The sequence below is a fragment of the Perissodus microlepis genome, chromosome 2 (genome assembly GCF_051167445.1).
Source record: "Perissodus microlepis isolate ML-2025 ecotype Zambia chromosome 2, ASM5116744v1, whole genome shotgun sequence".
Taxonomy (NCBI): domain Eukaryota; kingdom Metazoa; phylum Chordata; class Actinopteri; order Cichliformes; family Cichlidae; genus Perissodus; species Perissodus microlepis.
The window spans coordinates 7,912,814-7,938,186 of record NC_140462.1 but is presented as its reverse complement, the minus strand read 5'-3'; the positions used below and the strand labels follow the sequence as shown (position 1 = coordinate 7,938,186).

Below are 25,373 nucleotides of genomic sequence, written 5' to 3'. Positions count from 1 at the left end.
GATGTTTTTAACTTTTTGTGTCAAATATTGACTGAAGTGACATCTTGTGTGATTAGTTTGCCGATGGTTGCTGGAGCGTAACCTTCCCAGATCTAGTAAAATAATTGCTACTTAATAACCCCTGAACTCCGTTAGCATTCATTTGTATTCACTCCAGGTGTGTCAATACAATTCTGTGAAAATCATCAATGGGATTTTTTTTTTTTTTTTCTTTTTTTTTCTTTTTTTGTGTCCCGTTTGGATCTTTAGCCATCAGAATTGTTGTCTTAAGGCCAAGAAAGATGCCAAGCGGATTTATTTTACCAAGTGGATCATCATGGCCTTGCCATATTGGTCCATTTGATTGACCTTTATTATAATTATGTATTTATTTTATTTTCGGTTGCTACAAACGGGACAGACGTGACTGGGGGATAGGACAGGGAGAAAGAATGAAAGAAAGAGAGGGAGAGAAAGAAAACCAAAGGGGAGAAGAGATGGTGAGAAAGGGGGGAAGAAAGGAAAAAACAAACAAACAAACAAACAAAACGCCTGGATCACCTGTATGGAGAAAAAAAACAGAAGAGAAAGCAAACAACAAAGAGCAACATAATAAAAACAGCACCATCACAATAAACTAGCTAGCAGTAGATAACAGTAGATACTAAATAATAAACGATATTGTGCAGCACGCAAGATAGACAGCGCACAATGTGCTTTGAGGCAGCAGCCAAGAAAGGTGTAGTCCGCGTCTGTGAACACCCGTGTGTACACCTGTGTGCATACCTGTGTGGATCAGCATGCTTGTATTCCAAAGGTTTCTCCATGTAACGATCTGCTAGGGAGTGTGGGGAGCCATAGCCCCGTCCACCAGGGTATGAAGCAGGTATGGAGGAGATCCAGGCCCCAGATATCCAGAGGCCCCAGAGTACAAGGACCCGAGGAGGACCACCAAAGGGGGGGGGAACCGTGCCACCCTCCTGGGAAGAGCTGAGTAGAGCCCCAAACGAGAGGTCACCCCGCAGCTACGGAGCAGAGGCCAGAGGGGGTTGCAGTGGCGTGCCCGCGGGCTCCGCCGGCAGCCAGCTGTGCCAGAGAGGACCGAGCTTCAGGCCCAGAGGCCAGAGGCCTGAGGGCATCCCACCCCCCGGAAGGAGCCCAGCCGGGCCACAGGCGCCCGGCCCCGCCAATCGGCCACCAGGAGTGAGCCGGTACATGCATGAGCGCCCAGCCCCAGATGACAAGGACCACCAACACACCAACGTCTAAGGGCATCAGCCACCGGCAGGGAGTGTGGTGAGGGGAGATAGGCCTCCGTACCCAGAGATGTACCCAGAGAGGTTGAGTCTAAGACCCAACCTGACATATAGACACAGACAAACAGGCACACGCGGACACAGACGTGCATTCCCACCCCCATATGCACAACCAAATACTCGGCACTCACCCAACGTGTAGACAGACACAAATAGACACTGTACAGACAGTCGCACTCCCCAAACATACTCTATATCCCAGGTCCAGGTACCCCCGCCCCCAGAGGGGCAAGCCGCACCTAGACCCAGGAGATGTAACCCTTCTCTCTGGGGTGGAGGCAAGCGGACCACCTCCTTATCTGCAGTAGCAGGGAGGCCCCGCATCCCAGACCCCAGTCTGACGGCCAGCACCTCCTCCCAGCCCCCCAGCCCTGACGGCTAACAGAACCGGGGTGAGTGAAGACCTCAAACCTCCCTACGCCCGCTCATATGTAATGTTGTTGTGTGCTGTTCTAAAGTGCATTTAAAACTCAGGAGAGCATGGTACTAGCTTCCTCTCAGAGAGCAGCACGGCTCCTCCCGAAAACCCTCAGTGTCTAAATGCATTTAAAATTGAGGGTAGGGCACCAGCGCCAGAGGTGGGTTGGAGTACAACGACCATCCTCTGGATGCTGTAAAACGTGCCCACCCCCAAGGCCCTATATGTATGTGTTATGTGAGAGTGTGAGTAATGTGGATGTCTAGGTTACAGAATAAAATTGAGGCACAGGCGGCCAGAAGGGGACAGAGGGGGAGTGCCTCCCCTGCACCCTGGTGACATACCTGCACCCCAAGCCCTGCGTGTGTGGGTGGGTGTGGTAGAGCGGGAATAGGGAGGCAGCTGAGGATGGGGAGGGAAGAAAGGGAGGGGCAAGCGGCCCCTCCCTGGGGCCAGCTCCCCCGCTGACCCCAGTAGGCACCCCCACGCTCTGGAACCCACCAGGGCAAGGAGGCCCAGGCCCATCCGGACCGGGGCCCGCAGCAGCAGCACTGCCCAGCCCCTCAGAGTCCGGGGCAGCCCACCCGACTCCACCCCAGAGAAAACTGCACCCACCCCATCATCCAATCATCTCCCAAACTACACAAGACAATAGACACCCAGGTTGAGTTCATTCTCCCCCTCTCCTATATCTCTCCCCCCACCTGCAGAGTGAGCTCCTGTAGTGAGGAGACCACCTGCAAAGATGTAACAACCTCCCCACCAGTTAGAGAGCCCCCTAGTTGGGCCAATGCACCAGAGGTCCCCTGCACTGGGGCTGAGCCCCCCTGCACCCACCCGCCCACTGCTCCGGCGACACAACAGCCAGGACCCAAGCCCCCAAGGCCCGGCCAGCACCCCAGACCGGGGGGCGGAGCACCCCCAGACCCCCAAGCCTCCACGCCCGTCCACAATGGGATTTTTTAAACGTAACCCCCAAGCCCACAAATAAGGGTCTGTTTAGGGTGGTGTTAGCTGTAACTCTTCTGCCTTTTACAGTTTCTTAGGCTAGTTATCCAGCCATGCTAACAACTGCAGCTTAATCAGGGCAGATAATCCTGTCCTAAAGCTCTGTCTGAAAAGACATGAACACACAAACAGTTAAGATGCACTGTATACCTATAAATCCAAAGCTTGACAGGCCTGTTGTGACCAGTTACTGTTGCAAAGCTGGAACTGATCAGTCTGTATGGGAGAGGAGCTCAGACATCAGGAGGACAGTTGCCTGTTCATTCTTTTTTCATCTCTGCTGTGTCATCCTGCTACTTTTTTCCATTATTTTATTTTGTCAGTCTGGAGAGACAACAGGATAACAGGATAAATAAATAATAATAAAACATTTATGAAAGATGACGTAAATATGACCGAGTCTTCTGACAGTGTGAAGGCACTTTTTATGTTTGCTAGATTTTGTCACAAGAGCTGGAGCCGCCACCTCTTGAAATCTATCATGATGAGACAGAAGATTTTAGCATTTTGTGCAATATCTATCACCACACCAAGGCATTGATGACATGATGAAAAAAATCCCGTTGTCTCTTTCCATCATCTTCTCTACCAATCAATATTCTAAATGTGATACATTTAGATGGAAAATGATCCAACACAGCTGAAGCAGCGAGCGCAGAGCTATTTACTTTTATCATATAACTGCTGACAGTTGAAACTATAGTGCTCAATGTCACAGCCCCACTACAGTACAAAGAAGTCAAATGTTCTTCGAGCAGAAATCTTCCAGGTGGAAGCTGTATCCCAGCTTTTAGTCTTAAAAATATCCCCAGAGCATGTTTTTGATTTACTCTGCCAATATTTTCAATGACCCCAACTACAGCTGAGTCACTTCAGCAAACTAATCAGCGGGGCTGGATTGTTATAAAACATGCAAATGTCTACGAGCTTATTCTGATTGATTATATGGAGACTTTACAGTAGTTATTTGAAGCTGAACTGCACACAAGCTGTCCCCAAGACAAATATATTTACTTCCTAAACAAAAGTTACTTGCTCTTTCATTATCACCCAGGCAGCTGTCTCCCAGACAACAGTCTGAACCTAAACCTAAAACAAACAAGTCAGCCTGTGATTTCCATAATAGAAGCAATAATTTGTTTCTGTGGGTTTGGAAAACAAATAACTTGATTTTTTTAAAAATTGTCCTCTGTGGAAAAATGTAACATAATTATGCAAAGATGTAGTTATTTGTTTTATAGTTCACTGTGGTTAGCGGTTAGCGGTTTTCAGCTTGAAATGTTGACCAGGAAAGTGAAACACCAACTCAAAATGACCAAGTAACCAGCAAACTAAAATCCGAGGTACAAAACTGAAAGGGAGAAATCCTACATTTGTGATAATTAATGTTACATTTAAAAAAACAACAACAAATCTCATAAATTATGCCCGTGTTCACTGTCAGCTAATTTTCAGGCTATGATTCCAAGCAAAAAGCCACTCACCCGTAGACTATAAAAGATGAAAACTTAAAATAAAGCTAACGTGGGAAATGGCTGCATTCTCTCTAATGGCCAGCAGGGGGGTGACTCCTATGGCTGCAAAAAACAGAAGACCAGAATAACCCTACAGCTCACATGATTTATGATCTCAATAAACATTATCCAGAAGAGTTTATGGCCTCCATCGGTCATTTCATGTCTTATTTAATTATGTTAATTTTGTAAATTATGCCCCCATTTAGAGGATAACAGAAGATAAAGCAGGGCATCCTTTACACTGTACTACAGTGTGGTTACCTTGCATTTGACAACTGGCTACTATATAAACATGCAGTGTCCTGATTTTTCTCAGTAAGAGTCATCTGTAGCTCATAATGTCAAAAAACTCTAATCTCAGGATTCAAGAAGCAGGCTGCAAACAGGTGGGCTAGGCCATGCTGATCATGTCCATTTTGTGTTTACAGGTTGGTTTTGTTTTAAAGAATGATAGTTCTTAGGAGCATGGTGGGTCTGTTATCTCCGTCAGAAGATGGTGACTACATGTGACAAAAAAGACCGACTGGAACAAGAGTGACACTGACAGAGGACACGCTCACAGTGCTGACACGCCACTTGTGTGACGTGCAGAACGTCAGTACAGCACACGTCACATTTTATCTTTTTAGCTAAGTCACAGGTTCGGTTGTTAGTTTTATGCATAAAAGGTTTGGTGCAGTTTAATTTTGCTGAACTGTGTGTAAAAAATATTTGCAAGCACACTAAAATGAGATTAAAAAAAATTATCTGTCAGATTCTATTAATCTGCAGGCATCGATCGAAGACCACTTGGCTTTGTATTAAACCTCCATGTCTCCCCACAGACACAGTGAAACAGGCAGAGAAGATAACTCCTGGCCTGGCACAACTGGCTGAGGAATGTGCCAACAAGGCCAGGAGGCTTTTGAATGGGAGGATGACCGCACATAGTTAGCTTCATCTCTACTTCCTGCCAAGCTACAGAACACAGACAGACAGAAAGACAGATATGTGGATGGGGTGAGCAATCATGCACAGCCGGTTGTACTGTAACCAAAGCGAACCTTGCTCCCTATTCTTCAGCGATCCCTCTAATTGGCTATCCAGAGACAGTTGCCTTTGTTCTCTGAAAGAGTCAAACGATAAATGCCTCCCGCTGCTCTCCTGCAATGTCTTCGATGGCAAACCAAATCAAGCCTGGCCTTTAATTTGATTGAAGTGGTTTGGCATTGTTCTCACTGGTGTAAACAGCATAACAAATTAAGAGATGTGACACGTTACCAGAAGAGCAAAAGTGTAGTCCAAACTACAGTGATTCAACACAAAAAAACATGAAATATTATTGCTTATTATTCTACATATTAAGCAGCAATGATCTGGAAAAAGATTTTTAAAAAAGACAAAGAAAAAGAAAACATTAATTAAGATTAAAAAGACTTTTTGCAGCCATCATCTACAGCCCAAATGCAGTGGCTCACTCAGTTTGACAACCGCAGCTCCACACATATAAACACATGTTATATGTAGGATTTTTTTATAGTTCAAAGGTTATCATAAAAACAACCCAAAGGAACAAAACCTCTCTGAAAGACCTGTGATTGGCTAACATCTTCGTTTCACAAGTCAACCTGAAAAGGAATCCAAGTGATGCTGACGTCTACTTTTCTTTTAGACCACTTAAATTAAACCATGCTGAAAGGTTATTAGGAAATTTTTACCCAGTAACAAAGACTTAGAGCCTCTCTTAGCTTTAAGAAGCTGCTGTTTTACGTGCAGCTTTTCAGCTTTTCATATGTGCGGAGAAGCCTAAGCGATATTTTTCATGCAGGATTACACACCATTAGTCGTTTCTCTCCCTTTTCAATTTGTTAAACAAATTTCACACAAATAACGTCTAGTCAAGTGCAATATTGTCACCCACAACTGTTGATTTATACTCGCAATGTGAGATAATAAGTGTGAATGCCAGTTCTCTACTGAAACCATGTCTATGTCATGGACCACACTTTACTTCCACAGCTTTGTGGTCTCATCTCAGCCATTAAAATAGGACATCAGTTGCACCCAGCTGAGACTTTATGCAGACACACACACATGCACATACACCTCTTGTGCTTTAGTGGCCCTCTCCTTCACGGCGGCTTCATAAAAACTAAATTATGCATGCATCAGAAGAATAAATCAGCTTGGACACACTGACAAGAAAGGGCACATCAGAGAAGCCATAAAATGCACAAGAAAAATAATATTAAAGAAATATGGAGGAAGCTATACGACGCTGGCATTCTTTCTCGCGTTTTTATTTTGTGCACATAAAGTGACATCTCAATATACAGATAATCCAACCTGCAGCAGGAACCTGCGTGATTCAGCAACCCCTCGAAAAACTACAAGTCAAGCACCTGTAAAAAATAAAAAACATCATATGAGAGCCATCGTCTGTCACAATAAGCACACAATAAACCCCGTGCTCTCTCTGTGTCCTCTTAACTGAACCTGGAATAAAGCCATTTTACCACCTACCCATTGCTAGCTTCGGCAGCCATGAAATTACTGCTGGGAGCTTCTTTTTTCATTATAACAAAATGTCCTGGCCTTTGCTTCAAGCAGCCATAGAAGAGGTAGATTGCCTTGATGGTCGGTCTATGTCACACGGCCAATTTGTTTGTTCGAAATGACAAATAAAATGTCATCCTCGAGAGTAAACACAAAAAGTAGAATAATATTTGGACTTATTTTGTAAAAGGCTCTGTCTTTACTCTTTCTGTTTCTGCAGATTAGAAAAAAGCTGCTGGGAGACTTTTGTGATCAGTCTATTGTTATCGTTATCGATCATCCCCTCTGAGACGTGCACACACAGCTCTACGTGTGTGCACGGATGTCCCGCCCCCCTCTTCGTGTTATAGTACGTGCTAATAATATGTCACAGTATGTGTGAGGGATAGACAAGAAAGACTGACGGAAGGGGGAGGGAGATGGAGACGCTCTGAAAAATCTGTGGGAGGATTTTCAGAGTGGTGAAGCAGCTCTTCTCCCTCCTGCATATATGCACTTCTAAAGATACAGACAGCATGCTGCTTCTGTTTGATTTGACATGCGCTGTCTTTCTGATTAGGACAACACTTGGCAGTAAAACTGTTGTGGTTATAGGCCTACTGTAAATACCACATCAAAGCCTTGGCTACACACTTTTGGGCTACTTTGCTTCACGGTGAATGCTACGTCTCTAAAGCGTTCTTCTCCTGTGGGCAGGAAGAAGCTGAGGAGCTCTAACACAGCACGACCTGATTTCACATCACATCACATGTTTCTTTTTTTTTTTTTTAAACAAGTTGATCTGTTTCAAAGCCTAGTTTTTCTGTTAATTGGCAGTTTTTCTTCTTTTTTTTTCAGCTGTTTGCTTTAGAAGTCAATAATACACAACCTGTTAAACCACAGCCTATTGTATACAAGTTGTGTGGCTATACCAGATAAGACTAATAGTAGGCCAGATAAAGCCTTCCTCCTAAGCCCAAGATTTTGATCTCCACTGCACAAACACTAGATCAGGGGTCAGCAACCTTTAAGACCCAAAGAGCCATTTGGACCTGGTTTCCATGCAAAAGAAAACACTGGGAGCCGCAAATACTTTTTGACATCTACAATGAAGATAACACTGTATATATTGTTTTTTACCTTTATGCTTTGTGTGAACAACTAAGGTGTGTTGCTTATGAAATCCATGAAGTGCTACAGAGAAAATTACATTTTATTTATGTAATGAACACATTTTGAACTCTTAAAGAAATATAACAAAAGGAAAGACACCCAGCTGAACTAAAATGATCCATGTAGCAAACAAAAACTGTTGTGAGCCGCCACCCTTATGTCGCCTTTGTGCTTTTGGAGCCTTGACCTGACTTTTAAAAAATAATTGGAAAAAAAGCACTATGCTGCTGAAAAATGAAAAATAGATATTTGCAAAATTTTGCCTAAATATGTATTTTACCTGGTTAATGTGTGTGGCGGGACGTCATCTGCAGTGCCGCTGCAGGGGAGGCGGACGCACCTGAGCGGCACCCACAATCACGCCTCGCCGCCTTAACGTCTGTGCTATCTATGCTGTTGTTGGTATGTGTCGGGCTGTGAGCTGAAAGGCTACAGCCGGCTGTATGCGTACAGCAACCGTGTGTGAAAAGTGGTCAATAAAGAGATGCTGAAAAGCGTCGGGTCTGCCGTGATATGTTTACAATGGGACTTCTGCTCCTGAACCTCTGCGCACAGCGTCTGCAAATCAGGGCTGTACGAAGTCACTTTCATCTTTTCGCAGGACTGTAAGCTGTCATCTGTGAGGCATGAGCGGTGTTTATTTTTAACAAAGCTCACGGAGGAGAACAGCTGCTGACATAATGTGGATCCAAAGATCCATAATTGGCCTACCTGGGGTTGAAAGTCTCGATAAATGCACGGCGTTTCGCCCGGTACACCGGCTTCTGCGAGTGTGACGCTTAGTTTGAGCGATGAAAAAATAATAAAATATAATTTTATTTTTATATGTCAATATCACAATAATCTTCTAATTTAGAACTACAAGTTAAAAAAAAAAGAACTAACATAAATAAAATACACTTCAGCTAAATACTTCTAATTTATTTTCCCAAACCACGCGGAGCCGCACTATAAGGACTAAAGAGCCACAGGTTGCCGACCCCTGCACTAGAGGGATCCTCAGAGCCCCATGAGCATACTTAGCCCAGAGGCAAAGACTCGCCAGACCTTAAATATTTTAACTATTTATTCTGGTTTCCTCAAAAGACAACAGAGGGGGGAAAAACCCACACATGGTAATGTCTATATAATAAAATATAAATGCAGCAACAGTTAATGAAGAGTGAGATTTTGACAGCTTGAGAATTTTAAACAGATTGTTGCTCTGTTGTTTCACAGCTTTTCAACTTCAACCGAGGCGTCTCATTAATGGCACTCAATGTAGCTGTGCACCCGTAAAGAAGTGATACCAAATATAAAAACTGTCCAAAGAAAGTTGTCCTGAAATATATAAGGCTAGTAATGAAAAACAATTGTGTGGCTGTTATGACTTAATTGTAGTTAAATGTCTACAGCTAGCTCCATAACACGTTGGACAAAGGCACTATTTGTTTGTTCAGTTCTTTCTCTGTACACCACCACTTTGGATTTTAAGAGAAATATTATCAAGACTTGATTAAAGTGCAAACATTGAGCTTTATTTTGACACATTTTACAAAAGAGTTTGCATGAATTGTTTAGGAATTGCAGCCATTTTAAGACATATACATAGCATAAATATAAGGATTGTTTCTTTTATTCCTAAATAAAAATCCATTTCAGGCAGCACCTGCCTGAAGCAACATGCATCATATGACTACCTGGCTGTCAATTGTCCATTTACTTATGAGCCTTTGAAAATGTGGGACCATGTATGAAAATGTGTGTAATTCTCAGAAGTGTCACTGTTCATCAGTGTTGGGGAGTAATGGAATACATGTACCGCCGTTACGTATTTAAAATACAAAATATGAGTAACTGTATTCCGTTACAGTTACCGTTTAAAAGGGTGGTATTTAGAATACAGTTACTTTGTTGAAAAGAAAGGATTACACAGCAGTCTTTTCCTGTTTCATATGTTAGGCTATGCCCTCTCTATTTTTGGTAATTTCACGCCGGTGGAAACCCAAACAAAACACGCATTAAGAGGCTCAAATGCCTGTCTCAATCTTGCATCTCATAATGACGTGGAAAAGTACGAGTTGTCACCGAGCAGAAACGGGAGCTGGAAGCATGTGAATACAATAATAACCACTGCAGCCAAAAAGAGTGCCTGATGAGCCCAATTGTAAGTACGCTATTAAGACTCGACTGTGCGCTGTGTTCGTGTTTTCCTCCGAAACAATAAGTTCAGTTGGAGCAGCCTTTCAACGCCTCTCTCTGTCTCTCACTAGCAAAGCGGACCTAGACAACAAAGTAAAGCTAGTTTTCGGCTATGAGCCCGACACGGAACCGGACGTATTAGCCAGAGGTCCCTTTACTACGGTTCGGAGCCGCGGACCTGTTTTATATACGTGCGGAATAGTTTTCTATACAAGATCGCTTCAAAAAGTGCAGCCTTACCTAATGTCCACCCTACTGTTACTCATTTTATATTAAGATTTAAAAATCTAGTTGCTATTGGTATGGCGAGTAGCCTTCAGTAATAGTAATAAATCACACAGCTATAGAACATTTATAAGTTGTAAAAAAGCACGATAATATATTAAGTAATCCAAAGTATTCAGAATACGTTACTCTCATTGAGTAACATAACGGAATACGTTACAAAATATATTTTTGGGGCATGTATTCTGTAATCTGTAGTGGAATACATTTTAAAAGTAACCTTCCCAACACTACTGTTCACATATTTATGGATTATGAGTAAAATGTGGAACTGCTTGCCCCCCCAACACTTTCCTCTAGTGTTAACCAGACATGCAGAACATTTGACACACCTATTTTGTCATTTCTGCCACAATATTGTGCAACTAAATAATTTTTTTTTAAACCTACAAGACGCTTAATCTAGAAATCTGGAAAAAAGAACAAATTCACCTGCATGACTTTACCAGCAGAGGTAAATGGTTTAAGCATATTTTTAAAAATGACCTCTGAAAATTCAGTTTTCCCTTGAACTAAACACTTATGTAATTATCTAAAACGCATAAAGATGACATCCCAACTGTCTCAAAAGATGTTCAGCGCAACTCAAGTATCAAGCCTACAATTAAGAATCAAAGGCATTATCTTCACCGTTTCCATTCAGTTGTTTAAGATGCCCTTTTAGACCATGAACAGTGCTCAGCAGGGCGTTTCAGCTCCCCAGAGACTCTCATTTACCAGAGGATTGACAAGCTAGAGGGAAAAGCAGCCACATTTACTGCCTGCTCAGTGGACAACACCTCTTTTTCACATGTGCTCTTTAGATTTATCCTTCAGAAATTGGTTCAGATTGAACTGGTTTTACCCTCCATCTCTCCTTCTTTGCCATTAAGTGGTAGCTTTAGTTGTTTGTGGCCGCTGTTATTTATTGTGTACCACAGTGTGCTTAACGTTGACTCATCTGCTTACATTTCATTATTTGATAAGATCAGTAGAGTTTGACGCAGTATGGATTATTATAATACCAGTGATAATACAGTGTAATGATATGAGGTAATATGAGCGAGTGCTATACTGCAGTTGTGCCTCTGAAGCTCACAGTCAGTCGTGGCTAATGCGGAGGTGTATGGCTTGAGGAATTTGCAATATTTCTCTGAATTGCCTAGTTAGGCTGGATCAGCTGTGAGATATGAGAGACGGCTGTGAGTAATACAGGGGGAGAGAGAGAGAGATGGAGGCCTGTGACACTCTGCATCGAACCCTAATGAGAGGCAGGGAACCAAAGGAGCTGGGCAATGAGATTAGATGCAACTCAATTCAATTACTGCTGAGCCGCCACGGGTGACGCTTCAAAACTCATCCTGTTAAGATCCGGTTCACAGACGAAGAAGAGGACTGCAGCTCTCACTCAGCCACTGTACGCTACACTGCCACAAGATCTCATTCGCAACAGTTCTGATTTATAAGCACACGGGCCGTCTTTAGGCTCCTTCTGGATTTGATAGCAGAGAAATGCAGAAATAATTGAGTTTTCACCCATCGCAGCGGTTCCTGCACTGCATGCTCCACAAACTATACAGTTGTTTCAAGTGTGTGTTTCAGATTAAAGAGCAACTTAGCTCCACTTTTTTATATGGGGGGGGCCTATCCACCTTCACATATTCAAAAACTAAAGTCAGACGCTGGCCTTCTGCCCTCGAGTTACCCCTCTCCTCTGTCTCTCCGGTACTCATTATACCTCCTTCATCTTAACTCTGATTCCTGTTCACTGTTCGCTGAAATAACTCTTTTGAAGATACACATTGTGACTGACCACACAGAAAGCTGTTATGAGTCACCATAGGTCGCAAAGGCTCCAAAGGGGGAAAAAAAACCACACACACACACACACACACACACACACACACACACACATATAAATGTTATAATCAGGCCTATACAAATATGAAACATCTCTGAATGACCTCACCTGTATATGGCGCTCAGGGATGTTTCAACACTGACAAATTCAGCCGTGTGTTTTCTCTTTTGCTGCAGTATTCATTTGTCAGAGTTAACATTTATTTTGGCCCGTATCCTGGCAACATATAGTAGAAACACTCGTGCACTTTAGCAGTGGAAAAAAAAAAACACTGCAGCATTGCTGGTGGCTAACGTCACCGCCTCGTTTTTTAGGGCGAAGATGCAGAATTGTTGTTCATCAGCCCCAAAGCACAGAGGTTCATTTCCCACATACATACAGAACAAAATATCAGATAACTATAATTATAAAGAATGAGTTTGCATAAGGGTAGCGATAAAATTTTAAAGACATTTACGATGAAATAAAGTGTTTTATAATCTATCATTTGAGTGCTGATGAAATGGTGGGTTGTGCAGTTCTATAGTATTTAAAAGTTATATAAAATGTTTATGTGTACGGTCAAGATTTTTTGACATTTTTTGTGACCAGGCTGTATATTGAATGTGTAGTTAGAGTCACCACGCTTATAGATGTTGTCCACATTTTATTACGCTGTACGCCATGTTTGAGTCGCAAGCGGCGCGTGAAAAGTCTCCCTGTCTCGATGGCATGATTAGCCCCGAGGAGCATGTGCAGCAGAAGCCACTGCATGCCGCTGGATTTGTACTGCAGGGATTTATAGGTGGTGATAAGGAAGCCTTGTTGTTGTCGTCCATAATTTATGTAGTTGACTGTATTACATTTTCAGATGCAACACAGATGTGGGGCTCCTGTTGGTGGGGGAAAAAAAGGAAGGTGTATAGAATTTATGGATTTTCTCCATGTTGGAAATAAATATTAGTAACAAAAGCATTTATGAGGGTCTCCAGTGCTCTTTAGGAAGATTAATTTACTGATTGGCTGAATCTGGAGATGGACTCTGGTCCAAGAAAGGTAAGTGGCTGATGTAATCCTGGAAGAGCTGCATGAAGTACCAAAGACATTTATTATATTTACTTGCTGGTGGAGATGAAGAAGGAACTATCAGTCTTCTCAGGGCTGTCAGATTAAGTTGCGCTCAAAGGATACTGTTCGGTTTTTTGATAGTCCCAATCAGAATGCATGCAAACTTTTATGCTGACTTTTGAGAAAACAGCAGCAAAAAGCAGGCCTAATCCTTTTCTGGACAGACTATTTACCACCACTAGATTCCATCTCTTAATTTCCATACAAATGTAAAACTAGGCAGGCATGGAATCTTCTGTGAATCTTAAATGAATCCAATTGTTCCCACACAGTCCAGGGTTTGCCAGAGGCAGAGTTGGAGACAAAATGCTGCACAAATCAGCAATTTCAAAATAAAAGAACTATTTGATTGTAATCTGATTGACAGAACAGTATATCCCTCCTCCACATAAAAGTATAATTCATGTTTTTCACTTCCCACTTCATCTCGAAAGTGAAAATAGGATTTTTTTTTGATTGTTTCGTTTTCTAGACAGCACACTGTAGATCCTTGCACATGTAATTCCCAAATTTCCAAATCATTCCGCTGTGAGAATTTAGTTTTTCTGTCATTTAAAGTTATTCTGAGACATACTATTGTGCCTTTCAAGGAGCACGGGAATCACAGATTACACTACCCTAAACAAATACATACACGCAGCCCTGAAACAAATGAGCACTCTATCATTTTAACCCACATGCATTGCATGTCGTACACCCAATGTGATTAGCGTGTGGTAAATGATACACTGGCATTTTTACCTTTACCAGCCTTCTCAACAGTTTCCAAACCAACAGAGACTATTTTGACCCAGTTAATCTGCGTGACATCTCTTAATGTGAGAAGCTTTTTATTGCCGGGAAGACTGCCATGCTATCCAGCTGGCTTGTGGTTGGTGAGGTTGTGAGCATATGCCTCAGGAAAATGAATAATGCATCCATGTTATTCAAACCTTCACTCTGTAACTTGTGCTTTAGGTAAAGGAGATCTGAGGAAGTTTAGCACTTGAGTGCTCTGCTGCACTCATGTAAAAATGATGATAGTTTAGAAAATGTTTTTCACTTCAATTTTCACGTTTTTTTTTTTTTTTTTTTTACGTAACCAGTTGCGATTGATAAAAGTAATAATTCTGACAAATTATATCTATATCCATTTATATATATTGATATTGTTTTTAACTCACTACAGTGTAAAGTTTTTGACCTTAAACTCTGGTAAGACCTGTTAGCTAGACTCACTCTTTACATACAGTAGTATGTAAACTGTGTTTTGCTACAGGTTACATTCATAAGCTATGAGCTGAATCCTTAGAGCCCTTTCACCTGATAACCAGGTTGCCACATAACCTTGAGATCTGGCAGCTTAATGTCTCTAGGCCGTATGCCACCGCTCCTCTGGACAGATGACACAGTGTGTGTCGGTCTCCACTACTTGCTGTACTGCTTGCCAAAAGGTCGTCTGGTGGAGATGTGGCTGTGTGCTAAAGCAATGTTGGCACACCAGAAGCACAGACACACATGGTACAGTAGTCTAAAAGTACGTGGAAATCCAAAAAATAACAACAATAAAAAAAAAAGAGAGCTACTTGACCAAAAGAAAAAGAAAAGACATGCAGAAGACAAATGCAGTGAGTCACAAAGAGGCTTCCTTATTAGAGCTGCTGTTGTTGCTTCTTTGGTCTCTGTGCAGGCTTTGTCGGCTGTCCACAGCCGGTTCACGGAGATAAAGTTGTACAGAAAAATAGCTCAAAATAAATAACAAAGGTAAAGTAAAAAAAATAAAAAATAAAAGTAAAATGTTTACTTTGCCCACTTATTTCATATTATGTCAGACAATTTCCATAACAGCCTCCACAGACAGGTTTTAATGGTTACAAAGTCTGCTCGGTTTTTTTAAAGGAGAAAACCGCTCTGGTAGTCGGTCACCAGATTGAAGTTAAACATTGTTATTGACTTCTTAATAATGTTGTCTGTAATTTCTTCCAGACTTCATATTAAAATGCCATATCAAAATTTAATCTGTTTGTTTGCCGTTCATTTCCATATTGATGTAAAATTATGTTTAGCAGGCAAAAGTATCAGGTGTCTGAATGAAGTGGCCCATGCACTAAACCTGCCAAAGTTTGGCTAAAAGAAGCTAACTATAAAAAATATATTGTTGGCATGCTCTTGGTTTGAATTTAGCAAGCTTTGAATGTTTTTAGTTGGATGTTGAGTGTGTCTGTCATTTCCTTATTTAACAATATCGTAGCATGGGTTTAGTGTTAATGTTTGTCGCTAATTTAGTCAATGTGAAGGTTAGCAGGTTAGAATGCTTCTCGACTTGCCACAACTGCTGTAAGCATATTGTACCAAACATAAGGTACTGTAGGTATTCAATTCGAATCAACCCAATAAGGTTTAAATGTTTACAGTGCCAAAAGCAAAACTTAAGCCAAAAAATAAACACTAAACCTAATTATAAAGAGAAGCTAAATGGACTGTTAGCTAGCTGTGAGACAGTCAGCTAAATCTGGGATTGTTATTGATGATGCAAAAAGCCTTGGTAATTCTGACCATAAATTATATCAATGAACTTATTCTTTGTAATGGTGGGAATGCTTATGCCCATACAGTTATGTTGTTTTTCTTTGTGTGCAGAAGCTAATGTGAAAGTTAGCAGGTTAGCATACTTCTCGACCTGCTATAACTGCTGTAAGCATGCTGTACCAGACATAAGGTACTGTAGGCATTGAGTTCAAATCAATTCAATAATGTTTTAATGTTTATAGCACCAAAAACAAAACTTAAGCCAACAAAATAAACACTAACTCTAATTATAAAAAGAAGCAACATGGGCTGTTAGCTAGCTGTGATACAGTCAGCTAAATCTGGGATTGTTATTGATGATACAAGAAGCCTCGGTAATTCTGACCATAAATTATATTAATGAACTTATTCTTTGTAATGGTGAGAATGCTGATGTGCATACAGTTATGTTGTTTGTCTTCGTGTACAAAAGCTAAAGTTTGGGATTTGTCCTAAGGATTAACCATATTGAGGGTAACGGTCCAAGCACTGTAAAGAACCTTGCTGGCTTTAGGACCAACAGGAATTCATTTAGTGGTCTGGGTTCATATTCTTCTTCTGTTCTTAGCATAGGCACATGATTCCCTTGGATTATTTAACATTTCCCATCCATCTTTTTTTTCATCCTTGTCTCTGCTTTGGAGCCTGGCTCCGCTGCCTTGAAGAGTTACTTTTTGCCCCCAACATCGCTGTGATGATGTTGCACAGAAACAAAATCTATATTTGTCTACATGTTTGCCAGGGCATGCTGTTGCTGAAAGATTCTTTTTTCTCCTCGTTTCCCTTTCTGTATCAGCTATGCACATGACAGATCATGTGAATATTATAAAAAATTTGAAAAATAAGCTTATTGCACATGTTATGACTGCATTCTGCTTGGCCTAATGATGTTTGATTTTCACAATCTTCATCACGTTCATGCCCATTTGTTATACACTGGAGACGATTTAAGCCATTTTTATTTCAGCTTGTCCTACATGCAATTTACCCCTCCAGAAATATGGTTACATTATTCATTGTGTGGTATGTGATTTGACCATAGTGTTTCTGAGCACTCTGTTAAATGAAAATATTTCACGTGTGAATTAATCATTAGAAGGGCTCATTCTCCATTCTTCTAGTATTATAATGATCACTTGCTACCACTGGCTTGGATAAATCTTTCATTGTCTTTATCTTAAAATGAGTTGGCAGGATCCTCCAAGGAGACACAGGCTGCAATGTGTTTCACCGCACTGTCAAAGTTAACATGTGGCTGAGCTAAATGCCATAATTTAATTGATGCCAAGTGCAATAACATCACCCACTGATCTTTTAATAATATGGAGATACGATTCCTGTCCTTTCACTTCATTATGATACTGCCTTGTCAATATGCAGATGTGAATTAAACACACATACACACAGGCACACAAAGTCTAGACTCTAGAAAATATTTTAGTGGGCTTGCAGACTTTGTAATGCTATTTTAGATTGTAATGAGATGGCCTTTAACCTCTGGATTCAAGCAAAAACCTCTCCAGAATAAATTAGAAGCCACTCGGTTCGGCATAACTCTTGATGTGTGCTGGTCGATTTTTTTGTTTAATCCTCTGAGTTATGCGGTCTCACTCTCTCTCCCCCTGTAGGTTTCTCCATACTGCAAGCCATCATGGAGGCAGCAGTCGCTAACAACTGGCAGGTGACCGCTCGCTCTGTTAGCAGCACAACGGACGCAGCCGAGTTCAAGCGCATCATTGAGGAGATGGACAGGAGGCAGGAGAAGCGCTATGTGATTGACTGCGAGGTGGATAGGATCAACACTATATTAGAGCAGGTGAGCCTCTGAGCCTCAGTGTATAGGCATGCTCATTATATCACCGCCTACACTTACACTCTACCTCAAGTCCTTTTTTTTTGCTTGCAGTAGTAGCAGACTAAAACAGCAGATATTAAAAGGACTTATTTTATTATATACCAAAGTTTATTTAGCAGTCTTCTTGAACATTTGTTGCATCTAAATACATGCTTTGAGTTATCTTTGGCTGAGAGGGAAGACCATTATGTGTAATAAAAATTGTGCACTTGTCAGGCTAGGTTAACAGAACATCTAGCATTATGGGAAATGTAGTCTCTGTAGTTTGTTTATAATACTTACAGTCAGGATATCTTTGTGTCTTTGTGCTGCCAAAGTTTCAGTGTCGAATGACTGATGTGTAGCGTAAAAAGCGTTAACCTCCAGAACTCTGCAGGTCCTCTTAGCTCTTTTTTTATCAGGTTTAAATTAATGTGTTCCTTTTTTACACATTTATTTTTCAGTTGCAGAAGGCAACGCTTTGTGGAGAAAAAGCTCCACTGTATCAGTGAAGTGATAAAATCAAGAAACATTTAATCCGTCTATAATTTATTATCTAAGACGTTCAGGTTTTTGCTAATACTAGTGTTTTTTATGTATGCGTTTGACTCACCATAGCTAATTTTGGAACCAAACCTTCTTTCTTTTTTCTTTCTTTTTTCCTATACTCACTCAGTTTGGGATCACCTAAGGCCTATGAGACATAGCAGCAACCCTGCCCATTTGTATTTGGCATTGTTTGGTTGCAATGTCTGATGCTGTCTCGTTTGAAAATCTTTGTGTATTGAAGCTGCCCGAGAGCCCAAGGTAGCGAGAGGTCTGAGTGTGAGCAGCCATTTGAAGAGACCACTGATGATGCAGCCCTTTTAATCCTCTCCTAACAACCCAAAACCCCTCCATTCCTCTATCACGTCCATTGCCTGAGGAGAAAATGAAAGGTCCACCAGTCCTTGTAGTAGGGGAAACACAATTACCATGAATAGATGAGTGGCTATTATGCCATGCATCTCCTCTGCTCGCTTGCTCCTCTCCAGCCTGCACCCCTGCCTGCTGCCGCCTGCTTATAAGGCAATCAGTTCCTGAATTGGATTCTGCTCGTTAACATTCATTTAGATATTGGCTTCTCTTTGCCTCACAATATCCCCTCAACGACTGTTAGTTTCACTTGTTTTTTTATGAATCTAATTTGATCCCAGAGTCATAGTTTAAAACAGAATAGCTTTTAGTATTAATTTGCTGTGTCTAATTTAATTCTTGAACCGCAAATTTCCTCCCTTTACAATCCCGGGACTATATCGAAATACGTTTCCGTTCAAAGTGTTGGAATATGCTTCAGCTTTTAAAAAAAGCTTAGAACGCTCATTACACATCATGTGTGAGGCATATTAATGGTTGCGTTTTTAATTGCTTTCTCCCTGTAAACAATAATAAGGATGCGGGGCAGTAATCTGTTTGATGTTATTCTGTTCCTGTCTTTGTTCCCGTTAATGATTTTTCTTTCTTTTTTATGTTGAGCTCTTTTCCTCCTCAACATGCGACGATAATCATCATCATTCATTTTTCTGCCTTGGCTTTTTTTTTCTACAAAGAGGGGGAAATGTAGCTTTTGCAGAAGCTAACCTTCAAAGCAGCAGCGTGCTCAGTTTTTCCCCTTGTTTCAGTGACAATCTCAGCGTGGGATTGTTTATTGTTAGAGCTAATTGAAATAATCCAGCTAGCTCTGCCAATATAGATGAGTCATGAGGCATTCAGGGAAGCTGCTGGACTTCACTCTGCAGCTGCCTCCTATCGAGCCATTATACATTGAAATAGGAATGGACCGTCTCCCACGGGGGCAATCATGCCAAAAATGGCACCCACTGTCTGCTATGTGGTAAAACCCGCTGCTTCTACCTGCTGTAGTAGTTCTATTAACCAATGATTGTCGACAGATAGAGTTTAATCTGTGGCAGACTGGTGGCTGAGTTCGAACAGAACCGGTGTGCAGGCGCTGGTGTCTGCGTGTCATAATGTTGCTCCAATCCGTCAAGGTCAGTGCCTGTTGAGAGAGGATCATGACGCAGAGCAGATCCAGCTAGCTGATTGCTGGGAGAAATGGGAATCAGCTCGGTGGCTTAGTTTTATGATTTCAGTCTGAGTAATCCCACTGCTGAATGGATTTTTTTTTTCTTCCTTTAAGCAGACAATGATGTTCGTGGAGTGTCGTTATCGCAATGGGAAAGTGACGAGCTTGCACAATTGTTGCACAGAAAGAGAAACCTCTGTGCTGCTCTTCATTAATACCGCTTTTGATACAGTGCCTGTGAACGCTCTGCTGGTTCGATCTAGTATAGTTATTCAACTTCCAAATGTCAGTATGGTTTAAAAGTACAGATATTCTATGCATTCTTAAACTTAACACTTTTTTCAAGGTTTTTTTTTTTTTACTTTGCACTTTTGAATAAAGTTAGATATAATAGATATTCGGGTGTTTTTATAGTTATTGTTACTTCTTTTCTGTATTTTAAAATTTTTCATTTAATATAAATGAACAGCAAAATAAACTATCAAGTAATTAGACTGCTGCTCAAATGCTAATGCATCACAATTACAATTGCACAGTCATAACAAAGTTTTTAAAAATCGGTCATTGTGCATACTTGATACTTCAGGTACAGTATATTGTGCCATTCACAACTAGATACCGTAGTAAAATATACTACAGTTCAGGGCTAGCTTGCATAACTCATCGGTGTGGTAAGAACATATTGTCTGAAGAAAAGCAGCCGTGGGAAGCAGTTATAATGTGAAAGTCAAAGATCTCTGTGTGCACAGTTCCATTCAGGTATCAGCTTTACAAATAGTATTACCACTAGCTGTACAGAAGCACAGTAAAATTTGTAATTTAGAGGAGACTGTAGACCACTACTCTTTGTGCGATGAATAACCATCTAGTAAAACGTTCTTATGTTATTCTTCTGAATAGCTAACTATATAAAAGCCAAGGCAAGCGTGGGTTCTGTATATAGCATTTTTCAACAGCGAGGTCATCCTGAGTGCTTTTTACAAGATTTAAGAAGCCTTGCAATAAAACTGAACATATGCTGAGAAGGTAGAAGGCTTTCTCTTCTCTCTTGATCAAATTACTATGATTAAATTGTTATTTAAGTGGTCGTGGTTCCCTTCTAGAATCATAATCAATTAATTGGGTTGCTTTAGTTCACCTATCATGTTCTTAAATGGAGGTTTCTACATACAAACACCTCTTCCTCAGCCTCTTCTGTGGTTGGCGCCCACACACCCACCCACCTGAACGTTTCTTTTATTCCCTTCGTTTTTCATTTGACATGATGTAAAAGCTTCATAAGAGAAGTATTTGCATACTGCTGCATCAGGCCAAGTTTTGTTTACTCGTACGAGAGCTGACTGAGCGTCCCTACAAATTTGTTTTGAGATGCTGAGGAGAATGCTACGCCCGGGCCATTATCATTTTATGCTGTAACAACCACTCAGGATTTATCGCCTATAGGACTTCTCCATCAATACTGCACTGCAGATAAATTAACCCTATGGCAAATCTTTCCTTATGACTAGAATATCAGACCCTCTGCCAGCTCTGCTCTCCTAAACATATCCAATCAATGTGTTTCATTGAACCATCTAGGTTTATGATAGCATACATGAACCAAAATATTTATACTGTTAAAGGAGCCCTGTAAACAAACAGCGATCATCTCTGTATTGCTACCACTGGTGGTTTTTAATAGTGAGTGTATGTATTGCAGCCTCTGAGTGTATGCTTGTTTACTTGACTGTATGTGTTGTCATGCCTAATCTGATTCATCAGTGAGATTGCTCGTACACGTATCAGTTTCCGTGCTCCTTGCTGGCTGCCTCTTCTCCTGGGATTTCTGCACTGGAGTCTGCTCAGAGGCAACAACCTGCTCATCACTAGTGTAAAGAGAGACAGGCGGGCAAGCAGACAGGAAAGAAAAAAACAAAATAATAAAATTAGAAAAAACAACACACACACACACACACAGACAGACAATGGCATCTTGGACAGGCCCAGGGCAAGCAAGCTGTTCAAAGACGGGCTGGCAGTGAGCACCCTGCCAGCCACAAAGCTGCATTTTCATACAGAAAAAAAAAACAATAAAAAGCAAAAAGGATTCACTGAAAGAGCAAGAAAAAAAGTAGGTGCATTTGGGGATTTGTTAGAACAACATTTTGCTGCCTGTAGAGGAATTAAGGGTGGCCACATTGCCTCCCCATGGAGAACTGGAGATTGTCCATCCGTTTCTCCCCTCTCCAATAGAGAGTTCTGAGAAAACCAGCAGTTCGATGTATTATAGAATCTCAAGTCTTTGCATGATATCGAATTTAAGAAAAGGGTAGGACGTTTTACCATGGGAGATAAGAAGTAGTGGGAGAGGGAGAGAATGGATGACAGATCGCCAGCATATAAAAGAAGGCTGTCAGCAATAAACAGAAGAGTCTCAATCAATGTTGCAGATGACTCAGTGAAAACCCAGGGATAACATATTGTGACATGCTGGCAAACATGGATATGAGTGAAGGTATTAAAGAATGGGAGGAAAAAACAAATCTGAATAAATGCACTCTGGCAATCTCAGAGTTACAAGTAAAACACCACGTTAATCCCTCTCTTGCAGTCATCGCCCTTTGATTACACATCGTTGAGAAAACTGCTAAGAAAGCAAGCTAATCTCTCCACTGATATAAAAGACGCTTCTGATCTCAACATCAGCTCGTTGCCCTCATGTTGCTTGATGTAAAGCTAGGTGCTGCTTTCAAATCCCTGACACCAACCTTAGGTGTTGAGGGCCATTTATTAACTGTGATTATAGAATTAAATGGGATTAAAGTGTTATCATTAAAAAGAATGTGACCTGCTGACTCAACCAATGAATGAGAGGCTGAGACCTGGGCGCTGTGACTGTGAGATTTGAACATGTTGCCATAACTGTGTGAGAATACAGTGTATAATATTGCAATATATAAACCAGAGGAGCCCCTTTCACCTTATCAGTCATGTGAAATTGCCTCGTTCATTTTCAATAAAAACTGAGTAAGCCATCTTTCTCCTTTAAAGTTTTGGCACACAAGCATGCGGCTGTCTCTGCTACGTTTCCGATGATTTCTTCCTCCCAAGGTATCAACTCTAAGTAGTTCTTGTATCTCAGCGCAATGATAGACATAATCATTTGAATATGAGTCAGGTGTTTCTAAAACGTTCCGCATTTGGGGGAAGGCCAATACTTCAGGGGCATATATCACGGCTGCCAAGAAAAGCGTCTCAGCCACAGCCGCTATTTGCTGTTAATTAGAGAGTGCTCCTCTAAAAGCACTTCTACAAGCGCCTTGAAGTAAAAAATGTTCGAAAAAGGCAAAAGTCCTTTTACATCAAAGCATATAAAACTAAAATTCAGCCTTCTGCCCCATCCTAATTGAAGTGGGACACTTAGGAATCTCTACAGTCACAAGATTATACAATGGAGTCCAGAAATGTACAACGGACAGTGCCACACTTTTCATAATGTTGGCCATGTACACCACCACAATAGATTTGAAATTAAGCAATTAAGATGCTATTGAAGCTCAGACTTTCAGCTTTAATTGATTGGGCTCAATAGGAATTACAGGGATTTTCATACACAGTTCTAAACTATAGTCAAACTGTGCCAAGAAAGTTTGTTTAAATTTGCATTAGAAACAGTTGTATGTTCGATTTTGTGAATTAGCCAAAGTTGCTAGCTGCTCCTATATTGATAACTTATAAAATGCAGGTTAATGCATAAGAGGACACTTGGCCCAGTCATGAAGAACTTTAATAATACTGTTTGCTTAAAGAAAATTTTAACATATGTAAATGATGCCTTCTCTGTGCGGTTAATGAATGGTGAAACAAAAAATGTCATATAGGCTTTTACAAGTCAGCAAGAGCAAAGAAATAACTTAAAAACCTCTGGAATTAAATAATTGTACAGAAATAAGGCCTCATCTGTATAAGAAAAAGTACCAGTACCGGGATGATACGAGGGAAATTTCTTTTGCAGTTCTTCTGAAAAGCTCCAGTTGCACTTTGGCATCTTTTAGACATCACCAGGCGCTCCTGTGCGCTGTCTGTCCCGTCTGTGAGCGCTGAACAACAACTCACAAAGTAGCAGCTCGGGGATGATGTCACACATATGGGTTCTCTATAGCCCTATAGGAAAACCTGGACATTTTTATCAATCTCGAAAATCCCCCCGTGAAAAGTGGACATGTCCGGGGAAAAGAGGACGGTTGGTCACCCCATGATAACAGTAATTTCATTTTAATTTGAAGAACTTTACTGACTACTTTTATACTTTTATAACTTATAAAATGTTAATGTGGTTTATTGCTAATAGGTAAACATCTAACGTTTGGCTGGCCAGGTTAACATATATGATAACAGTTATTTAGAAGAGCTTTACTGACCTTATGAAACTCTTCATGAAGCCCAGGGTGTCCCTCTTGATTCACCAAGCTGCTGTGCTACTATTCTTGCAATTAGCTGCTATCAATACTTTTGCTAATGGGTATCTAATGTAATAATAGATTTCAGTACCAATTAGTGTCCAAGAATCCATTCTTTTGAGAACTCTGCTCAGTACCAGTGTTAGGGTCGTTAATCAACAAATATAATTATTACACCCACAGTTTTCTTAAAAGTAACACTGATTACATTACTTTCTTATTACTCCATAAAATGTTGTAAATGGCGCTGTCTCATAATTACCAGTTAACAATATAATCTTTAGGCTACAGTCCTACACACCAACACAAATCCCTGACCTAATGAGACCGCACATGTGGTCCTTCTTTTAGTATTTATGTTTGAACCGAGCCAACAAATGAAAACCAGCCGAAAAGAGACTTCAAAGCGATCGCCACAGTAATTCTACTTTAGAAACATGAACAGGTAAAAATGGAGGCTACAAACCTGACTGCTCATCACTGCCTGTGCTACCTGTTGAAGATCAGGCTTTGACTGCTGGGCTGGGGTCGGCAAAAACTCAACTTTAACATCACTCTGGGTTCTTGGCTAGCTTTGTGTTAGCATGCTGTCTGTGCAGATGCTTGCAAAGAGCCAAACTAATGTTAGCAGTATGATGCTTGAAAAAAACAAACAAATATTGTTTCTTTTTTTAAAATTTTGCTTTAAAAAATGTCTTAAGCTTCGATTCTGGTGACAACAGACTGACAAAAAACCAAGCAACAAAGATCTGACATTAGCATAGAGTAAAACACCTTTAGGCATATCACATCAGCATCTTGAGCACCATGAGCTGCAGCCTTTCAGTCTATGAATTTTAAATGTTAGCTAATGTCAACTCAGCAGCCAAAGGGGAGACTGAAAACACACATCTTAGCTTTCACTGTATGAGACTTACTAGGACTGACATTTAGTATTATAAGTCATTGCACAGCGATGGAGCCATTATCACTAAAAGTGAGTTGCAGTGAAAGTATTAATATTCATAGACTGTTGTTTCTTTAAACATATACCTGTTTCTGACCTTGGCTTTAGAGTAAAAATATAGATTACTTCAAAATATATGTAAGCACAAATCACACATGACACAATTCACAAATAAATTAAATGTCCTTTTGATGGAGCATTGAC

The 25,373-nt window shown here is 40.9% G+C and overlaps 1 protein-coding gene across 5 annotated transcripts in view; it reads left to right on the top strand.

Moving 5' to 3' along the window:
• LOC146392192 (glutamate receptor 3-like) overlaps positions 1-25,373 on the top strand; it is a 92,083-nt gene that overhangs the window by 32,175 nt on the left and 34,535 nt on the right. For all 5 annotated transcript variants that reach the window (XR_014801610.1, XM_084943188.1, XM_084943179.1 and 2 more), the window contains exon 4: positions 17,514-17,701. Coding sequence is in view for 4 of the 5 variants with exons in the window: in XM_084943188.1 (XP_084799314.1) it covers positions 17,514-17,701 (188 nt within the window). In the remaining variant the exon portion in view is untranslated. The remainder of the gene's footprint in view (positions 1-17,513; positions 17,702-25,373) is intronic.